Here is a 16,905-nt window from a genome sequence, read left to right on the forward strand (position 1 = left end):
ACAACATGTTGGTCTTGCACAACTACAATGGAGGCAAGATCGAATGCGAGCACGCCTTAATCGGCAAGAGGATTTTCTTCGGGGTTACTTTAATGCCGCCGGCGGAGAGCGTTATCCATCACCGGAACCATCACCGGATCCACCGGCCTTTGACTAGAGCGAGATTTGTTTTTCTAAACCCAAACTCTTTCCAATTTTTTCTATTTTTATTTCTTATTTCTTAGCTTTGGGGACATAGCTAGAAATAGTGTGAGGAGGGGGGAAGAAAAATTTATTTTTCGTTTGGGTTATTTTTCGGTGATTTATCTTTATTTTCAGTTTTAGTTTATTTTTATTAAGTTGTTATTTTCTTGTTTTAGTAGATTGTATTAGGTGTTAAATTAGTTTATTTCAAGGTCTTGTATCGTTTTAAATCGTTGTCTTTTAAATATAAAAGTGTTAGTTGATTTGGTGTGTATCTTAATTAATTTGTCAATCTTAGATTTCCCCGAATCGATGAATGTATGAACGCGTTTTCTTAATTCGACAATTGATAAGCGATGCTTGCTTAATGACTTAATAATTCGTTGACATAATCCGATGAAATAAGGGTGAATTCAAAATTTAGACTTGTTCAAATCGTTGAAACATAATTGAATAACTTGATGCGGATTCATGACATGTGATTGTTTATTTTTATAGTCGTTTTTAAACTTTTGGCATGAGTAGCATAATTTAAGTAGGAATTGAGTTTATGGCATAACACTACACACTTTTGAGAGTTTTGAGCTTAATTTCCTTGTTGTGAGTGTTGATTTCATGTTTTATTCCTAGAACTTGCTCGGTGTCCGTTTAAAGTTACACGATTGAGTTTTCAACAATTAGATGATTATGGCAATTAGGTATAACCTTTCTTTTAGACCACTTAAATAGACTACCCTTTATCCCTTAGATTACACCAATTTGAGCCTTAAACCTTTTTATTGTTTTTACCGTATTTTACCCTTTACCGTTCTATGTTTTACCTCTTTTGTTTACCTTATCGACTTTATATATTATTTGTTATGACTATGATGAATATAGGTGATTCGAAACTCAAGATTAGTGAAAAGAGAAAGTGAACTACATTGTGCTTAAAAGATAAAGATTACGCCTTGAAAAAGATTGAAAAAAAAAAAAAGGAGATAGAAATTTGCAAAGCAAAAAGCTTCAAAAAGAAGAAAAATTCTGAGATTGCAAAAAGCAATGAGTAGAGCGTAAATTCAAAAATAAAAGAAAGTTAAGAGTTCACATAAATGCAAAACCGGAGTTAGATCAACCTAGAAGTTAATAGTAGTAATAAATAGTATATTAAGTTGATAATTAGCCTTTGTTTAACCTTTTTACCTACCCTTTACCTTAGCCACATTATAACCCAATAAAAGACCATATGATTTTTGTTGATTACCGAATCAAGTAGCGGAGTCCGGGACTATGAGCAAGCTTATGGTGAGTATTCATGTTTTCAATTGTGAGCTTTCTTTGTTATATACCCTACTTGTGAAATATTGATGCCATTAGCTTAGTTTTTATTGAATTGTGCTATGATTTGCCTAAGTGAGAAATTGATTATTTTCCATGTCCCGCAAGTGATAGTGAAGCTTGAAGTGTGATTCAATTTGACCTTGTACTAATGAGTTAGTAACCGTTGTTATGTTGAATTATGTCATAAAATTATTATTGTTATTTTATTGCATCATTATTTAGTTGTCGGTTTTAGAGGTTGTTTTTCATATTATTCATAGGGTCGGGGATTTCTTTGATTGATTTATTGTTAAGTTATATGCTAAGGATTTCTAACATATTTTGTAGAGTAAGATTTATTTCTTGCTTGAGGACAAGCAAAGGTTAAGTGTGAGGAGGTTTGATAGGAGTATTTTACTCCTATATTTAGGGTCGATTTTAGTCGATTTTCATTATGTGTAGTATTGTTTTTATACATTATTTGGCGTTTTTACGTTTAATAGTGTTTGTTAGTGTTTCAGTGGAAATTAGGTGAAAACCGACTATTTGGGGCAAAATTATGGTGGATTGCGTGTACGAGTGAAAAGCGTAGCTTGCGGACGAAGGAATTGAAGTTTACGAACGAGATTGAGGATTGTTCCGTTCGAAAAAGATGAGTTCCGAACGGAAAACATGCAGAATAAGCATTAGTCCCGAACGGAAAAGCCTTGTCCCGTTCGGGACTCAAGAAGGAATCTGATATCAAAAGCTTTCGGCCAATGAGTTTTTCGAACGTGACTGGGATGTTCCGTTCGGAAAAGAGGAAAATTAGGCATGTCACGAACGGAACCAAGGGCTTCCCGAACGGAACAAGAGTAAAACACGCATGCTTCAGGATTTGATTTGGAGTGAAATTCTTCCTCAACTCACAATTACAACTCCTATTACAAATTGATTTGCAATACAAATTAGAAGACTCCGGAACTTCTCCTACTATATAAAGACCTTGTACTAGACTCAATTTAATATGTAGAATAAATTAGACTACATTAGTTTTATTTTCATTCTCTTAAAATAGCGTTTTAGCTTCTATTTCTCAGCAGTTTATAAGTAGTTTATTATTAGTTTCTGCAAAGAACGATTGTGAAGATTTCAAGTTTAATCTAGACGATTCTTCCGAAATTGACAACTCCGGTATTTATTGTTCTAATTATGTTTAATTCTTCATCTTCTTCTTTGTTTAATTTAAGCTTAAGCATGTGTAACTAAATCTTTTGTTCGGGGATTGATATGAACACTTAGACTAGTTTTCGAATTGGATTAGGATTTATTAAGTGAGTAAAATTGTGTTTTAATTACTAAGATTAATGCTTGAATTAATTTGATCACTTAGTTCATGATTTTGTGTTTAATTAACTAATTGAGAGATTGTTAATTAAATAGACATAGGTAATTAAAAACTTAGAGGAAAACACCGTGAGAGCGGGTTGGAATTTAGGTAGTCGTTGAGTTTGCTTCATAATTACAATTTAGTTATTTAATTCAGTTTTAATATTGTGAGAGCAAGTTAATAATTGATTAGCTAATTAGGTTGTGATTTTATTTGAATCTTTGAGGCTTGAGAGAGCGGGATTCGGTGCATTAGAATAGCTCGATTCACAATAAAATCACTAGATAAATTTTGATCCATTCTTCTACTAGTTTATTTGGAATTATCAATTCTTGAGCTTTTTACCATTATTGTTTAAACTTCAATTTATTTGTTTGATTTCAGATTTTTAGTCTAATTACTTAAGTTAATTCACTTTAGATTATAATTAGTTTACACAATTCCATTTATTTTCCTACTAGCCAATTAAAGAATATTAGAAATTAGTTGTTTAGTTCATTGTTCCTTGTGGGATCGATACTTGGTCTTCCAAGTTATATTACTTGCGCGATATCGTACACTTGCGATTATTTGCCAACAGTCAGCGAAAGGAGATAGAAATACTAATTTTTTATATGGTGTGGCTTCTAAACACTATATAAACATTATATAGGTTCAACTTTTTCTTTTACCGGCATGCTTGAATTCTTATGAAAGACGCTTTTAGGGAGTTTTTTTTAAGGATTTCCATAGGTCAAATACCTTGCCTAAATGTATAAACACTTCTTTCATGATTTTAGTTCCTAAGGTGGCGGGGTCAGCTAATATTAAGGACTACATGCCTATTAGTTTGGTTTATGGCTTATTCAAGCAACTTTCAAAGGCTTTTTCTCTGAGAGTAGCGCCATTTCTTATTAAAGTTGTCTCTGATAGTTAGCATGCCTTTTTGAAAGATAGGAGTGGATGTATTTGCTTGAGGTCATGCGTTGTATGAACTTTCCGGGTAAATGGTTGGAGTGGGTATCTGTTATCCTTTCCTCGGCTACTACATCATTGTTGGTTAATGGTAGTCTAATGGATCCAATAAATTTGAAGAGAGGTATTCGTCAGGGGGACCCCATTTTGCCTATCTATTTCTGATTGTTGTGGAAGGGTTGAAACACATTCTTGATAGATCAGGCCAAATGAGATTTACTACTGTTTATTATTTTGCTAATAACCATGATCCTATTTTGCTGTTGTAGTTCGCGGATGATACTCTACTATACCTCCCGTTTGATATTCATCAGCTCAAGAATTTAACTCGGATATGAGTTAATCTCTGGGCTAACTATTAATTACCATATACGCTCTGTTATGAGAATTAATGTAAATGAGTCTGATTTATTGGGAGTTAAGTTATCCAACCGAAAGCTTCCTTCGTGAGCCTAGGATAATATGGTTGAGCGTTGTAAATCAAGGTTGACCTTATGAAAGGCTCTTTTAATTCCTCTGTTGGTAGGTTAGTTCTCATTAAATATATCTTGTACAGTGTGTCGGTTTATTATATGTCGCTTCATAGCATGCCAATTGGGGTCATTAATCAGCTTGAAAAATAATATGAAACGCTTTCTTTGGAAGGGCGACATTTTATCTCGGGTTCTTAGTAAGATTTTCTAAAAGGTTATCTTCCAAGGGTTTGATAACGGTGGTTTGGGTATAACTAGTATGCATATGAGGAATCAGAGCCTTTTGCTTAAGTAGATTTAGAAATAGAGAATTAATAATAATGGATCACTTTGGTCCAATGTTATTTCTAGCTGCTAATCTATTGTGATTGGGTATCTCTCTTTTCTAGAGATGTGAAAGAACTTTCTTTTATTTGGAATGGAATTCGCAAAACATGTTGCTTAGATAGTAGAGTGTGTAGTATTTTTAATTCGACTATTAAATTTGACGTAGGCATATGGATTTCTATTTCACTATGGCATGATAAATGGATGAGAAATGGTCCGACATCGTTTCTAGTTTCATAACCTTTTGATCTTTCTAATCAGAAGCGTGTGTCTATTAGTAAGATTTGGAGGATGGGTTGGTGTTGGAGGAGATGTTTATGAGGTCATGAGTTGCTATTATTGCAAGATTTTCAAAGCATTTTTGACCGTCTTCAGGAATCTCTAGGGCAACAAAATGTTGTTATGGCAGCAAACTCTAGTACTTTCACAGCTGATTATGGGTCCATTTTTCCTAACCATGTGAGTGCTGGTAATGTGAGAAGCAGCTCGGTAATTTAGCAGGTTCAGATTGACATGGTTAGGTGATCAAGAAGTGCCAGTTTGATCTTGGAAACCAGTGAAGCGGTGGGGCAAAACAGAGTGGCAGCAGTTGTTCAGTCTTCTTTGCGTCGTCAGGTTTTCATAAGGAGCAATACTGGTAACTTTCCTGCAGATGTTAGAGGCGAAAGATTTGGTAGTTTGGTTGTCGTTCCATCTTTTCAACACATGTGGAAGTCTTTGATTCCTCCCCGTGTCAAATTCTTCATGTGGATTGCTATGGGTGAGCATGGTTCGGTTCAGTCTGCAAATTGCCAGAATCAAACCAAATCACCCCTGTAAAATTAAAAACCAAACTTTGTAATTTGGTATGCGGTTTTTCGGTTCAATAAACCAAAAATACCAGTTTTTTTGGTTCAGTTAGGTCGTTCGCCGATTCAGAAAAACAGAAAATATATGAATTAAAAATTGAATAAATAAAAAAATAGATACATCAATTAATTTAAAATATTTATTTTACATGTTCCTCTATTTGTGAAATGAACTAAGAACTAAAATTAACGTTGTCTATTTTTCTTTAAGGATTATAGAGATTTTTCATCTCGTGCAAAACATAAAAACAAGAATTAAAATTAATTTAAATCAATAATCAAAAAAAAAAAGAATAACAAATTTTTAGTAGAAAGCTAAGGAATAATTAAAGATCAATTAAATTATTAGATCTCCAAAACAAGATAGATTTATCAACAATAAACAAGAAAAACTTAGCTTTTTTATGAGATTATCAAAATTGACAAAAATTAGGTCTTTAACTTACAAACCGAAATAAGATAGATTTATAATAGATTATCAAAATTGGCAAACAAAATTAGGTCTTTTACCTTATAAAACTTCATGGTTTTCTTCAAAGAAATCAATATACATTCCATGATTTACATCTTTGTGGATCAATGTTAAGAATATATTGGAGATAAAAATAAAATAATAAAACTGAAAACGAACAAACACATATGACAGAGCGATAGTTTTAATGAAATATTAGAATATTTGTTTTAATCCAGGGTTGATAAAACGGAGATTGAGAAAGAAAATGAGAAACAGGGAAAAAAAGCAAAGAATTTGGTGATGGTCATGGTAAGGGTGTCGACAGTGTGAAAATATTAGAATTTTAGTTTTAATGATGTATATATAATATTGTGTTTCAATTACCAAAACAATCTTCATTAATTATTTTGGTTTTTTCAGTTCGTGACCGAAGTCTAAAAATCAAAACATAACTGAAAACTGTAATTTCTATAAATTATAAATCAAACCAAACCATATAAATCACTATTTTTTGGTTTAGAATTTTTCGGTTCAGTTTGACTCGATTTTTCGGTTCGACTCGGTTTTTACTCACCTCATGAATTACTTTTCATAACCGGGACCTTCACTTAATTTTTGGTTAAAAGGTTAATTATTACGACTAATAATTCATTTTGCTCAATCTATAACGAAGTGGAGACTAAGATCATATTTTCATTCATTGTGTTTCGGAGGACTATTTGAAACAGTGTGCTTCAGAAGGTGGAGATGGCATGAATAGTTCCTTTTACTTCTGTTGACTTCTTTATTCTCATGAAAGGAGATTGTTCGAGAAGGTTCTTATTTGAAGTTTTGGCAAAGTTTTTGGTTTTTTTATCTGGGAAATTTGAAAATACAGAAATAATAGTGTTCAAGAAAACTTCTAGTAAGGAGGATGTGATTTATAATTGTTTCTAAAAGACGTGTTCTCTTTTAAAGAATAGTAATAGAAGATTTTTCTGTACGGGTTTGGATTTCTTTAAAAATACGCATTATATTTTATTCTCTGGCTGTGACTTTTTTAGCGAACTCTCGAAGCTGTAATCTATAGTGCGCCATCTGGTGTGAGTCACTTTTGTGCGAAATTTTTGGGTTGTTATTATATATTGCCCTTTACATGTTTAATATACATATAAATTCATAAAAAAAGTATTTGTGATGAATTAGATTTTGTAATGCTAGTTTTTCTTATTTATGGGTTTTGGTTTTCTAAAAAAAAAGATAACAGTGATGAAAAAATCAGCGAGCAAGTAAATATAAGAAAATTAAAAGGGTATTCCTATTAAATAGCACTTAGCGTTTTTTGCGATTTAAGCCACTATTACAAATTGTCTCAATTGTTAGCCCAAACTTTACAATTTTTTTAATTATTAGTCCAGGTCCCATTTCCGGCATCTGAAATCCCACGTGACTCGCCGGATTGCTTCGTCAGCGCCAGCGTGGCCTTCTTTACGCGACGTCGTTTCAGATTATTCCTACCAAATAATACGAACTACCATTTTGTCTCAAATATTAGCACAACCTTTCAAATATTTTTAAATTTTAGCCTAAAATTTGTTTCCGGCTATTGGAATCACAACTAACCCTACGTCACAGCCATAAATTTACAATCCTAAAATCACAACCATAAATTCACAAACTCTAAATGGTATGTATGCTATGTTACTATCAACTGTTACATAATGCTATGTTCGCCATCAACTGTTACTCACAGCTACTGAATGCTATGTATGTTATCAATTGTCAAGCCATATAAATGCAATAAGTTAGTAGTTGTGTTGATAGCGTCTACTTCATTTTAATAATGGGTCATATAAGTGCAATAAATTAGTTTAATTGATATAAATATATTTAATGGGTTATATAAATGTCGCTCTCATGCAAACAATTACTATTTAGAAATAAATATTATGTTTTGATATTTTAATTAATTTTAAATGTATATGAAAATAAATTTATTTAAAGACAAGTATTAAATTTGATATTTTGATTAATTTTAAAGTTAAATAACGGGTCATGTAAATATCTTAATTAACATTAATACATATAACAGATCATATAATATCGCTCATGTGTGTAGCATGTGATAATAATAAATTAATATTATATATAACAGGTCTTATATTAATATCACAAACGTAATATAGTTTCTATTTAAATAAAAATAATTATAATAATTTATTTACAAATAAAGTATTATATTTAATATTTTAATTAATTCAAAATTTAAATAACGGGTCATGTAAGTGCCGCTCACATGAGTAACACGTGACGAAACGCTAATACTATATATTAAACCACGGGTGGGGGGGGGGGGGAACAGGCACGCATTTACGTTATTATCCTCTTCACTTTATAAAATATAATTATTAATTAAAAACTATTAAGATAATTATTAAAAAAAGAGTCTAACTAAAATAAATTGCTAATTTGGAGTACTAATTAAATTTAACTACTATATTAAGATAATTGTTTAGAGTGCTAATTAAAATAAACTATTTTAAATATTTAACAATTACTATTTTAATTATATGTAAATCATATAAAATTCTAACTAAAATAAACTACTTTCAATAAACTAATATTTTAATTCTTATTTGATTTCTTATTTAAATTCTTTATAATTATAAAATTTTACTATCAATTAAAAATATTAAACTATTAAATTAATCATCCAAAGCATTATATAAGATAAACTATTCCTAATTAACTTATTTTAAATATTATTTAATAATTGGACGAGTCACACTGCGAGCCACGTGTGAAACACGTGAAACGACACTAGTTATTCTTAAATGTGCACATTGGATTCCAATAGCCGAAAACAAATTTTAGGGTAAAATTTAAAAATATTTGAAAAATTGTGCTAATATTTGAGACAAAATGGTAGTTCGTGTTATTTGGTAGGAATAATCCAAAACGACGTCGCATAAAGAAGGCCACGCTAGCGCTGACGAGGCAATTCGGCAAGCCATGTGGGATTTCAGATGTCGGAATTGGGACCTGAGCTAATAATTAAAAAGATTGAAAAGTTTGAGCTAACAGTTGAGACAATTTGTAGTAGTGGCTTAAATCGCAAAAAACGCTAAAGGTGGTGTTATTTAATAGGAATACCCCAAAATTAAAAAGAGAAAAAGAATCAATAAATCAGTAAAATTAATATTTTTGTTATAGTTGATAATCTTTTCCTAATTCATCTTTTATCATTGTAGTATTATTTTACATAAAATAATTAAATTCTAGTTTTGCAATTATTTTTCCAAAATAAGATAATTTTTTTAAAAAAAAAATCATCAATGATTAGACTTTTGTGTAGGAACATTCTGAAACACTAAAGGATCATTTCAGAGCCTTATAGCGAAAAACGAGTTTTCTCCTGTTTAGAAAAACATATTGTTTTCGCGCCTATGACAAAATGGAGTCACGGGTGCGACCCTTGGATCGCGGGGATGACTCTCAAGCATCACGGGCGCGACATGACAATGATCAAAACCCTAACTTTATGAAGAACATCAAGGGTGCGAAAACTGGGTTCACGGGTGCGACAATCAAAACTGTTGAATACCCAATATTATATATTTTTAAAGTCTCAAAAAATGCTCGACATATGGCACTAACTGTTGGAAGATTTTATCATGTTACGAAGGTCCCGAGCGCGAAACAAAGGGTCGCGCAGCAGAAGTTGTTTTGTTTGATGGCACTATAACATGTGTTTTCAATGGGCATAAATGGATATTCATTTGCTTTGTTTTAATGTTAGCATTGATCACACCTTTAAAACAACATCACTTTATGTTTTCCTAATTTATTTTTTATTGTAGTTTTGGTTGTAAACTTCTCATTAGTAGATTCTTGATTAGTCCTAGAAAATCAACCCTTTGTAAGTTAGAGTCTAATTTTAAAAAATTCACATTATTTGGTTTTTAGATTAAAAAGTACTAAATTTGAAGTTAGTTTAGAAAACTTCTTGTAAATCTTAATGAGTGCATTTTAAATTTCAATTTTTAATTGAGTAGGATCCATTTGTGATCCGAACCACTTTAAATCTCTTGTCTCAAATCTACATAATTTCTAACTGTCTCTAAATTTTTTATTTCGCTTTTAAAACAATTTTTATTTTTCATTTACAATCTTTAAAGTTGCCTATTCGGATTTTCCTATAACTGTTTGAGGTTTCATTGATTTTGTTTATTTTTTAAATAGGTTGATAGCTAAGGTAGAATGCAATAATTTTTTACTTTATTATTTGTATTTTCCTACCATTTAGAAATTTTTACAAAATCATATATATGGTAATTAGTGGCGAAATCATAATTTTTTCCGGGGGGAGGGGGGGGGGGGGGTGTCAAACGATACATTGTTTGACTATTATTTAAAGGTATTATTTTCCAAATACTTGTTTTTGGTAAAGTATTTACACCATTTTAGCCCATCTTTTCTTCTTATCCTACGTTACCTAATAAGCTAACTTATTTATCAAAAATACCCAGTATATAAAGAAGTTTTATCTCATTTTAGGTTAAACTTTTACATAGCCACCTTTTTTTCTCTCTCTTCTCTCAAAGTTCTCTCTTCTTTTCTTCTTCTTTTCTTCTTTTTTTTTTCATTTGATTTTCAATTTATCTATTCCGATTACTTTTCCGTTCGTCATTTCAGTCGCTCTTCCGTTCGTCTACTTCCGATGGATTTCTCGTCGTTTCCGGCCGTTTTTCTGTTCGTCTTTTCCGTTCGCGCTAATCCGTTCGTCTCTTTCGTTTCCGCTATGGATTTCTCGACTCGTTTTTAGATTTGTGTAATTTTTTAGGTTTTTTCTAATGATTTAAATATTTTGTAAATAAATTATTGTAGATCTATAATTTTTTGTTTATAAAATTGTTCTATTATTCATATAATTATTTATTTTTTCTTCTCTTATTCATTGATTTGTTTATTGCTACTGATTTTGTAAGAAAAATTGATTTATGGTGCATTTGTAGTAATTTTATAATATATTTACGTTTTAGTGTATTTTTGGTGTATATATAGTGTATTTCTGCCGTTTTTTAGTATATTTATGGTGCATTTACAGTGTTTATGGTGCATTTGCAGTGTTTCATGGTGTAAACCACAAAAAACACTACAAAATTCCATAAATACACTAAAAATACACTATATATACACTACTTATGCACTATATATAAACTATATATAAACTAATTTTACACTATATAAACACCATAAAAACACTATATATATACTACTGTTAAACTATAAAAAAAATCCAGGAAAAATATCTATAAAAAATAAAAATTAACACTATATATATATATACTAATCTTACACTATATAGAAAAACTGTTGGTCGGTTCGGTCGGTTTGGTCGACCGAACTGACAAAACCAAAAACCGAAATTGGAAACCGAAGAAAAGGTATTTTTGAAATTAAAAAAACAAAAAGGTATTTTTCGTAAATAAAAAAAGATAAAAAGTAAAAATTAAAACTTGACAGGTAAATATGTAAATAAGTTATCAAAATATGTATATTTTAAGAAATTACCACTTTTTTAAACCGAATAACATCTTATCTAATTTTGCCAAAAACTTTAGACCCAGATTCATCAAAAAAAACTTTTAGAGGGAATAATATGTTGTTTGGCTCAATGGTTTTAGAAAAAATTTCAATCATCTTTAAAATATTTATTTGGCATTCATTAGTCTTGAAAATATCAAAATGGGGTTCGTTTGGCTATTTTTTCTAAACGAACAAGATCAAGTGATATGTCATTTGTATTAATTTTCTAAAAAGATTATTCGATCCTCTTTAAACAAAATCAAAATAGGAATTTATTTGATAATTTTTAAAATTGAAAACGAAATTGTCATTTGACTCGATTTTCTTAAAACGATAATTCAATCTTATTTAAAATATTTTTTGGTATTTATCGGTCTTAAGAATCTCGAAAGCAGAATGGGGCGACTGCCCTGCTTCTATCACTGATTGTAATGATTCTTTCAATAATAATCAAAATTTTCAAATTCTTACGGAAATCATAATATTTCTGTAGAATTTATACTCGGACAATTTCGTTTATTTATATATGCTAAAAAATCCTACACAAATTTGATATTAAATAATTATTGACACAGATCATTCATATTTTGAAACATATATTGTTACTAAAATTCCAACTATTGCGTTAATATTTTTTTCTAAAATAAATATTTTATTCGAAAGAATTAAATTACAATATGTAATATAATCTTTATTCGAAAGAATTAAATTATAAACCAAACAACTGTTCCAATTTCTTAATATCTATTAAAAGAAAAATAAAATCCTAATTGGTTTCTGTTACGAAGTAATAATATACAATCATTCACTAACTTACATTACACATCTACAAATCTATAAGTTTTGCTTATAGTCAGTTAAAACAAATAAAACATCAGTTAGCCATTATATACTTATAACTAAATAAATAATTTCATTAGAACCATTAATATTCCATATTTATGGATTGGCACAACAAACTTTTCTAGTTGTTTATCACTAAACATGAATTGGAAAAAATTGCTTCATTTGGTGGCAAAATTTTAGGTTGAGTTATAAGATATTTAATTCTTTTTTACAATTATTTATGCTTTTATTAGTTTAAGGCATAAAAAAAGTAAAGAAATTAAGCAGATTAATTGGAGAATGTCATCAATGGAGCTTCCATCAAATCAAAGAAGGATGTGCACTTATTTGCCACCAAATATAAGTTCAGATGGAATTTGGGAACATTTAAATTTTCAATCAGTATTTACATATTCTTTACCACTGTTTCAATTGCAGATTATTATGATTTTCTTGGTCACACAATCTATTCATTTGGTCCTCAAACTTGTTGGGGTCCCTGTAATCATCTCCCAACTCCTTGTAAGGTTTTATTCTTTTCTTTGCTATTTATTTCCATATAATAAAATAAATGGTTAGGACACTTTTGATTTTTCTACCATGTCCGACCGCTCAAGTTCGACCTCTCACTAGCTTTAATTGTTTAGAGAAGGATTTGAAATTTCATATTCTAGTTATATTTCAAGTAGATTTAAAAAATTCGGCCTAAATTTGCATAAATATAATTTAAAAGAAGGCACTGGGTAACGAATGTGAGTTTGAACTTACATGTTAAAAAGTACGTAATTAAATCTGACTAGATCTGATTTTTTTCATAAACGTTCTCCCATCTCCAATTATCAAAAAGTCCAACTGGACCTTATTTAAACCCGCCTAAATCGTTACTATATGATCATGTATAGGTACAATCAAAGACGGAGTTAGGGGGGCTGGGGTTGACTTGGCGCCCCAACTTCCAAAAATTATTTAGATCAGTATAGAGGTTTACTGCATATTTCGATTTGGTCCTTCAATTTTTTAAAATTGCCTCCCAACATACGTGTCTATTGCATTTAGGCTCTCCTAATGAAATAATCATGTCTCCAACACGGGGTGTAAATACGTCCCATATAGGTAAATTTAAACAATGTATTTTTAGCTCTACTTCCTAAATTTTGGGAAATGTATAAATTTAATTAGAATTTTTGTCGCTATTTGACAATTTATGAAAAGTTAGAGGACCAAATATGCTAAAATTCAATAATATGCAATTTATTTAGTTGAAATTTCTGTTATAATGACTGAACATTCTTGAATTTTGTATAGGCCGGAGTGGTCCTCGGACCTTCTCTACTGGGCAGTTTTACCAAATTCAAAGACATTGTTTTCACGCTCAACAGTCAAGATATAATGGGCGCAGTGTCCACATTAGGCTACACACTCTTCATGTTCCTCTGCGGAGTCAAAATGGATGTCGGTATGGTACGTAAAACCGGTCGAAAAGCTTGCTGGATCGGTCTTTTATCCGTTGCGACGCCTTTAACATTCGGCTTGATCACAGAATTTTTACTAGAAAAATCTTCTTTAGCGAGAGATTTGCCGAGTAATCTTTATATAATTACACCCGTTCTTTCGGCTACTCCTTTTCCGGTCATTTCAACGCTTCTAGCCGATCTCAAAATCTTGAATTCCGAATTGGGACGGTTAGGTCTATCCGCTGCAATGATTGGCGAAATTAGTACGGTAAGTCTTTTTACAATGGCAACATTGATTTCGACTGCGAAAGAAAAATCAGTGGAGATGGCGGTTAAAAACCTAGTATGCATTGTTAGTTATATTCTTTTCGCAATATTTGGAATTCGCCCCGCGATGTTTTGGATGATAAAGCAAACACCGAAAGGAAGAAACGTAAATGATATATACATTTACACGATAATTTTAATGATTTTTATAACCGCGATTACTTCAAATTCATTCGGTCAATCAATTTTCTTCGGGCCATTTGTTCTCGGTTTAGCTATACCAGACGGACCTCCATTAGGATCCGCCATTGTAGAGAAGCTTGAAGGAATAGCGTCGGGGATTTTTCTTCCGTTATTTGTTACAACATCCGCTATGAGAGCGGAATTCGGAATTATTAAGATGAATAAAAATTTGCTAACAGCTGAAGTAGTGCTTATTATGGTGACTGTAATAGCCAAGACTGGGGTGTGTCTGCTTGCTTCACTATACTGCAAGATGCCTTTTAACGATTCCTTTGCGCTATCCCTCATAATGACATGTAAAGGCATTGTTGAGTTAGCCACTTACAGTGTCTTAAGAGACAAACAAGTAAGTACATTTTTGCTATCTTTACATTTTCTTTTTTCTTTGTTTTTTTATTTAGTATGGTTACTCATTTATATGCCCCTTACACAAAATAGAGTACTTGTGCCCCTTCTATAATAAATGTGATAGTCAATCATTAAATACCATATTAATTATAGTTAAAATATGATCAATAAATGTAATATTTAATGATTGGCTATCACAATTATTATTGCCACGTGTCCCTCGATGAGTGGATAGTTCATAATCCTACGTGGCGAACTTGGTTCACACAAGAATTTCTCCTTCTGTTGTAATAAAACTATAACTACTCAGTGACCTGTTTTTAACGATTTGAAGGGTTATTGATTTTGGGAGTCACTGTACTTTTTCAAAGTTGCAAAATGGTCACCGAACAATTTTATGTTCCAAAATGGTCACTGTACTTTGTGATTAGTAACTTCCGGCGATCACTAAATGAAATTCGGTAACTTTTGTCCTATGTGGCTTGCCGGAAGCTGACTCACACCTTTCTTTTTGCCGGAAAATATTTAAAAAATTAGGGAAGAAGATGATGATATAGAAAAATAAGATTGATATCAACAATGACATGGCAAAGAGGAAGGTGTGAGTAAGCTTCCGGCAAGCCACATAGGACAAAAGTCACCGGATTTCATTTGGTGATCGCCGGAAGTTACTAATCACAAAGTACAGGGACCATTTTGAAACAAAAAATTGTTCGGTGACCATTTTGCAACTTTAGAAAAATACAATGACTCCCAGAATCAATAACCCCGATTTGAAACATTGTAACCTTTCTGTAATCTCGGATAAACTGAGCAACCTAAAAAGTTTAATGTCGCGATGAGTTATATGTTCATATTTTGATCCGAGAGCGGATAAGTTTCTGATTTTCTCTATAATTACACATACAGACTTATTGATTCTATTTGCTTTTTTGTGTTTGGTACGTTGCAGATTATATCCAGTGAAACGTTCACTGTCTTAATGGCAAGCGTATTAGTGACAGGGACACTGGTCCCAATATTGGTAAGAAAGCTGTACGATCCTTCAAGAAAATATGCTGGCTACCAAAAAAGAAACTTAATGAATCTAAGATCCAACTCAGAACTCCGTATTCTCATGTGCATTCATAGTCCAGATGACATTACAGCTGCCATTACCGTCCTAGACGCCACGTGTCCGACATCTGAAAATCCACTTACTGTCTCCATTCTTCATCTAATCAAACTTGTTGGTCGAGCTTCTCCCCTCTTTATATCTCACAATATTCAGATCAAAAATTTCTCCGACCACTCCTACTCCGAAAACGTCATCGTTTCATTCAATCAGTATCAGCAGAAAAGAATGGGAGCTTTATCTATAAGCACTTATACAGCAGTTTCACCTCCGAAAACCATGCATGAGGACATATGCACCCTTGCCCTAGACAAGCTAACCTCGCTTATTATCTTACCGTTTCATATAAATTGGTCGGGGGACGGCTCTATTGTATCACAAAACGTTACTATAAGAGCGCTTAACCATAATATCCTCGACCGAGCACCCTGCTCCATCGGAATCCTCGTAAACCGCGGCCAGCTTCGAAGAACAAAATCCGAAAAGTCGACAAGGCGTGTCGCGATGATCTTCGTAGGTGGAAATGATGATCGGGAAGCGTTAACATTCGCGAAACGCATCGCCAAAGGCCAATCGAAAGTTATAACCCTAACGGTTATTCATTTGGTGGCGAAAGATCAGAAAGATGTAAGAACATGGGAGCAAATGCTCGATTCGGAGACATTACGAGATGTGAAACACAATACAATTGGGAGTAAATGTTTGATTTACAGAGAAGAAGTAGTGAAAGACGGACCGGAAACTGCGAGAATACTGAGAGGAATTGCATGTGAATATGACCTAATAATAGTTGGGAGACGGAATGGGGTAGAATGTCAGCAAACTATAGGGCTTACAGAATGGAATGAATTTCCTGAATTAGGTGTTATTGGAGACTTGCTTGCCTCTTCTGATCTCAATGGTCAAGCTTCCATTTTAGTTGTACAACAGCAACAACAGTTAAGTTAGTTTATATGATTCTAGGGATTTTATTGTATTTCACAACCTATTTCATCAACTTTTGTAGATATTAACTAGATTTTCTGTTTTTTTAATTTGTTGATTATTTATTTTTTACTGATTTTTTTATTGATTTTATGGTTGACAATTGTTTTTTTGTTGAATTTATGGTTGAAATTTGATTTGATATATATGTTTTCTTCCTTGACATATTTTATATGGTTAATATTTCCTAATATT

General features: G+C 31.8%; 1 protein-coding gene across 1 annotated transcript; it reads left to right on the forward strand.

The window, feature by feature from the left end:
• The first annotated feature begins 12,609 nt into the window (after positions 1–12,609).
• LOC126666612 (cation/H(+) antiporter 4-like) lies at positions 12,610–16,684 on the forward strand. The gene is made up of 3 exons (XM_050359433.1): positions 12,610–12,822; positions 13,606–14,610; positions 15,565–16,684. The coding sequence occupies exons 1-3, from the start codon at positions 12,610–12,612 to the stop codon at positions 16,672–16,674; spliced, it is 2,328 nt and encodes a 775-aa protein (XP_050215390.1). The 3' UTR covers positions 16,675–16,684.
• Positions 16,685–16,905: the final 221 nt, after the last annotated feature.

The sequence above is a fragment of the Mercurialis annua genome, linkage group LG2 (assembly GCF_937616625.2).
Source record: "Mercurialis annua linkage group LG2, ddMerAnnu1.2, whole genome shotgun sequence".
NCBI classification, from domain to species: Eukaryota; Viridiplantae; Streptophyta; class Magnoliopsida; order Malpighiales; family Euphorbiaceae; genus Mercurialis; species Mercurialis annua.

What these genes read in the sequence shown, in the direction of transcription:
- LOC126666612 (XM_050359433.1), top strand. Translation starts at nt 12,610, where the DNA reads ATGGAGCTTCCATCAAATCAAAGAAGGATGTGCACTTATTTGCCACCA. An exon ending in TAATCATCTCCCAACTCCTT is followed by an intron (nt 12,823 to 13,605) that starts GTAAGGTTTTAT and finishes AATTTTGTATAG; the next exon opens with GCCGGAGTGGTCCTCGGACC. An exon ending in GTGTCTTAAGAGACAAACAA is followed by an intron (nt 14,611 to 15,564) that starts GTAAGTACATTT and finishes GGTACGTTGCAG; the next exon opens with ATTATATCCAGTGAAACGTT.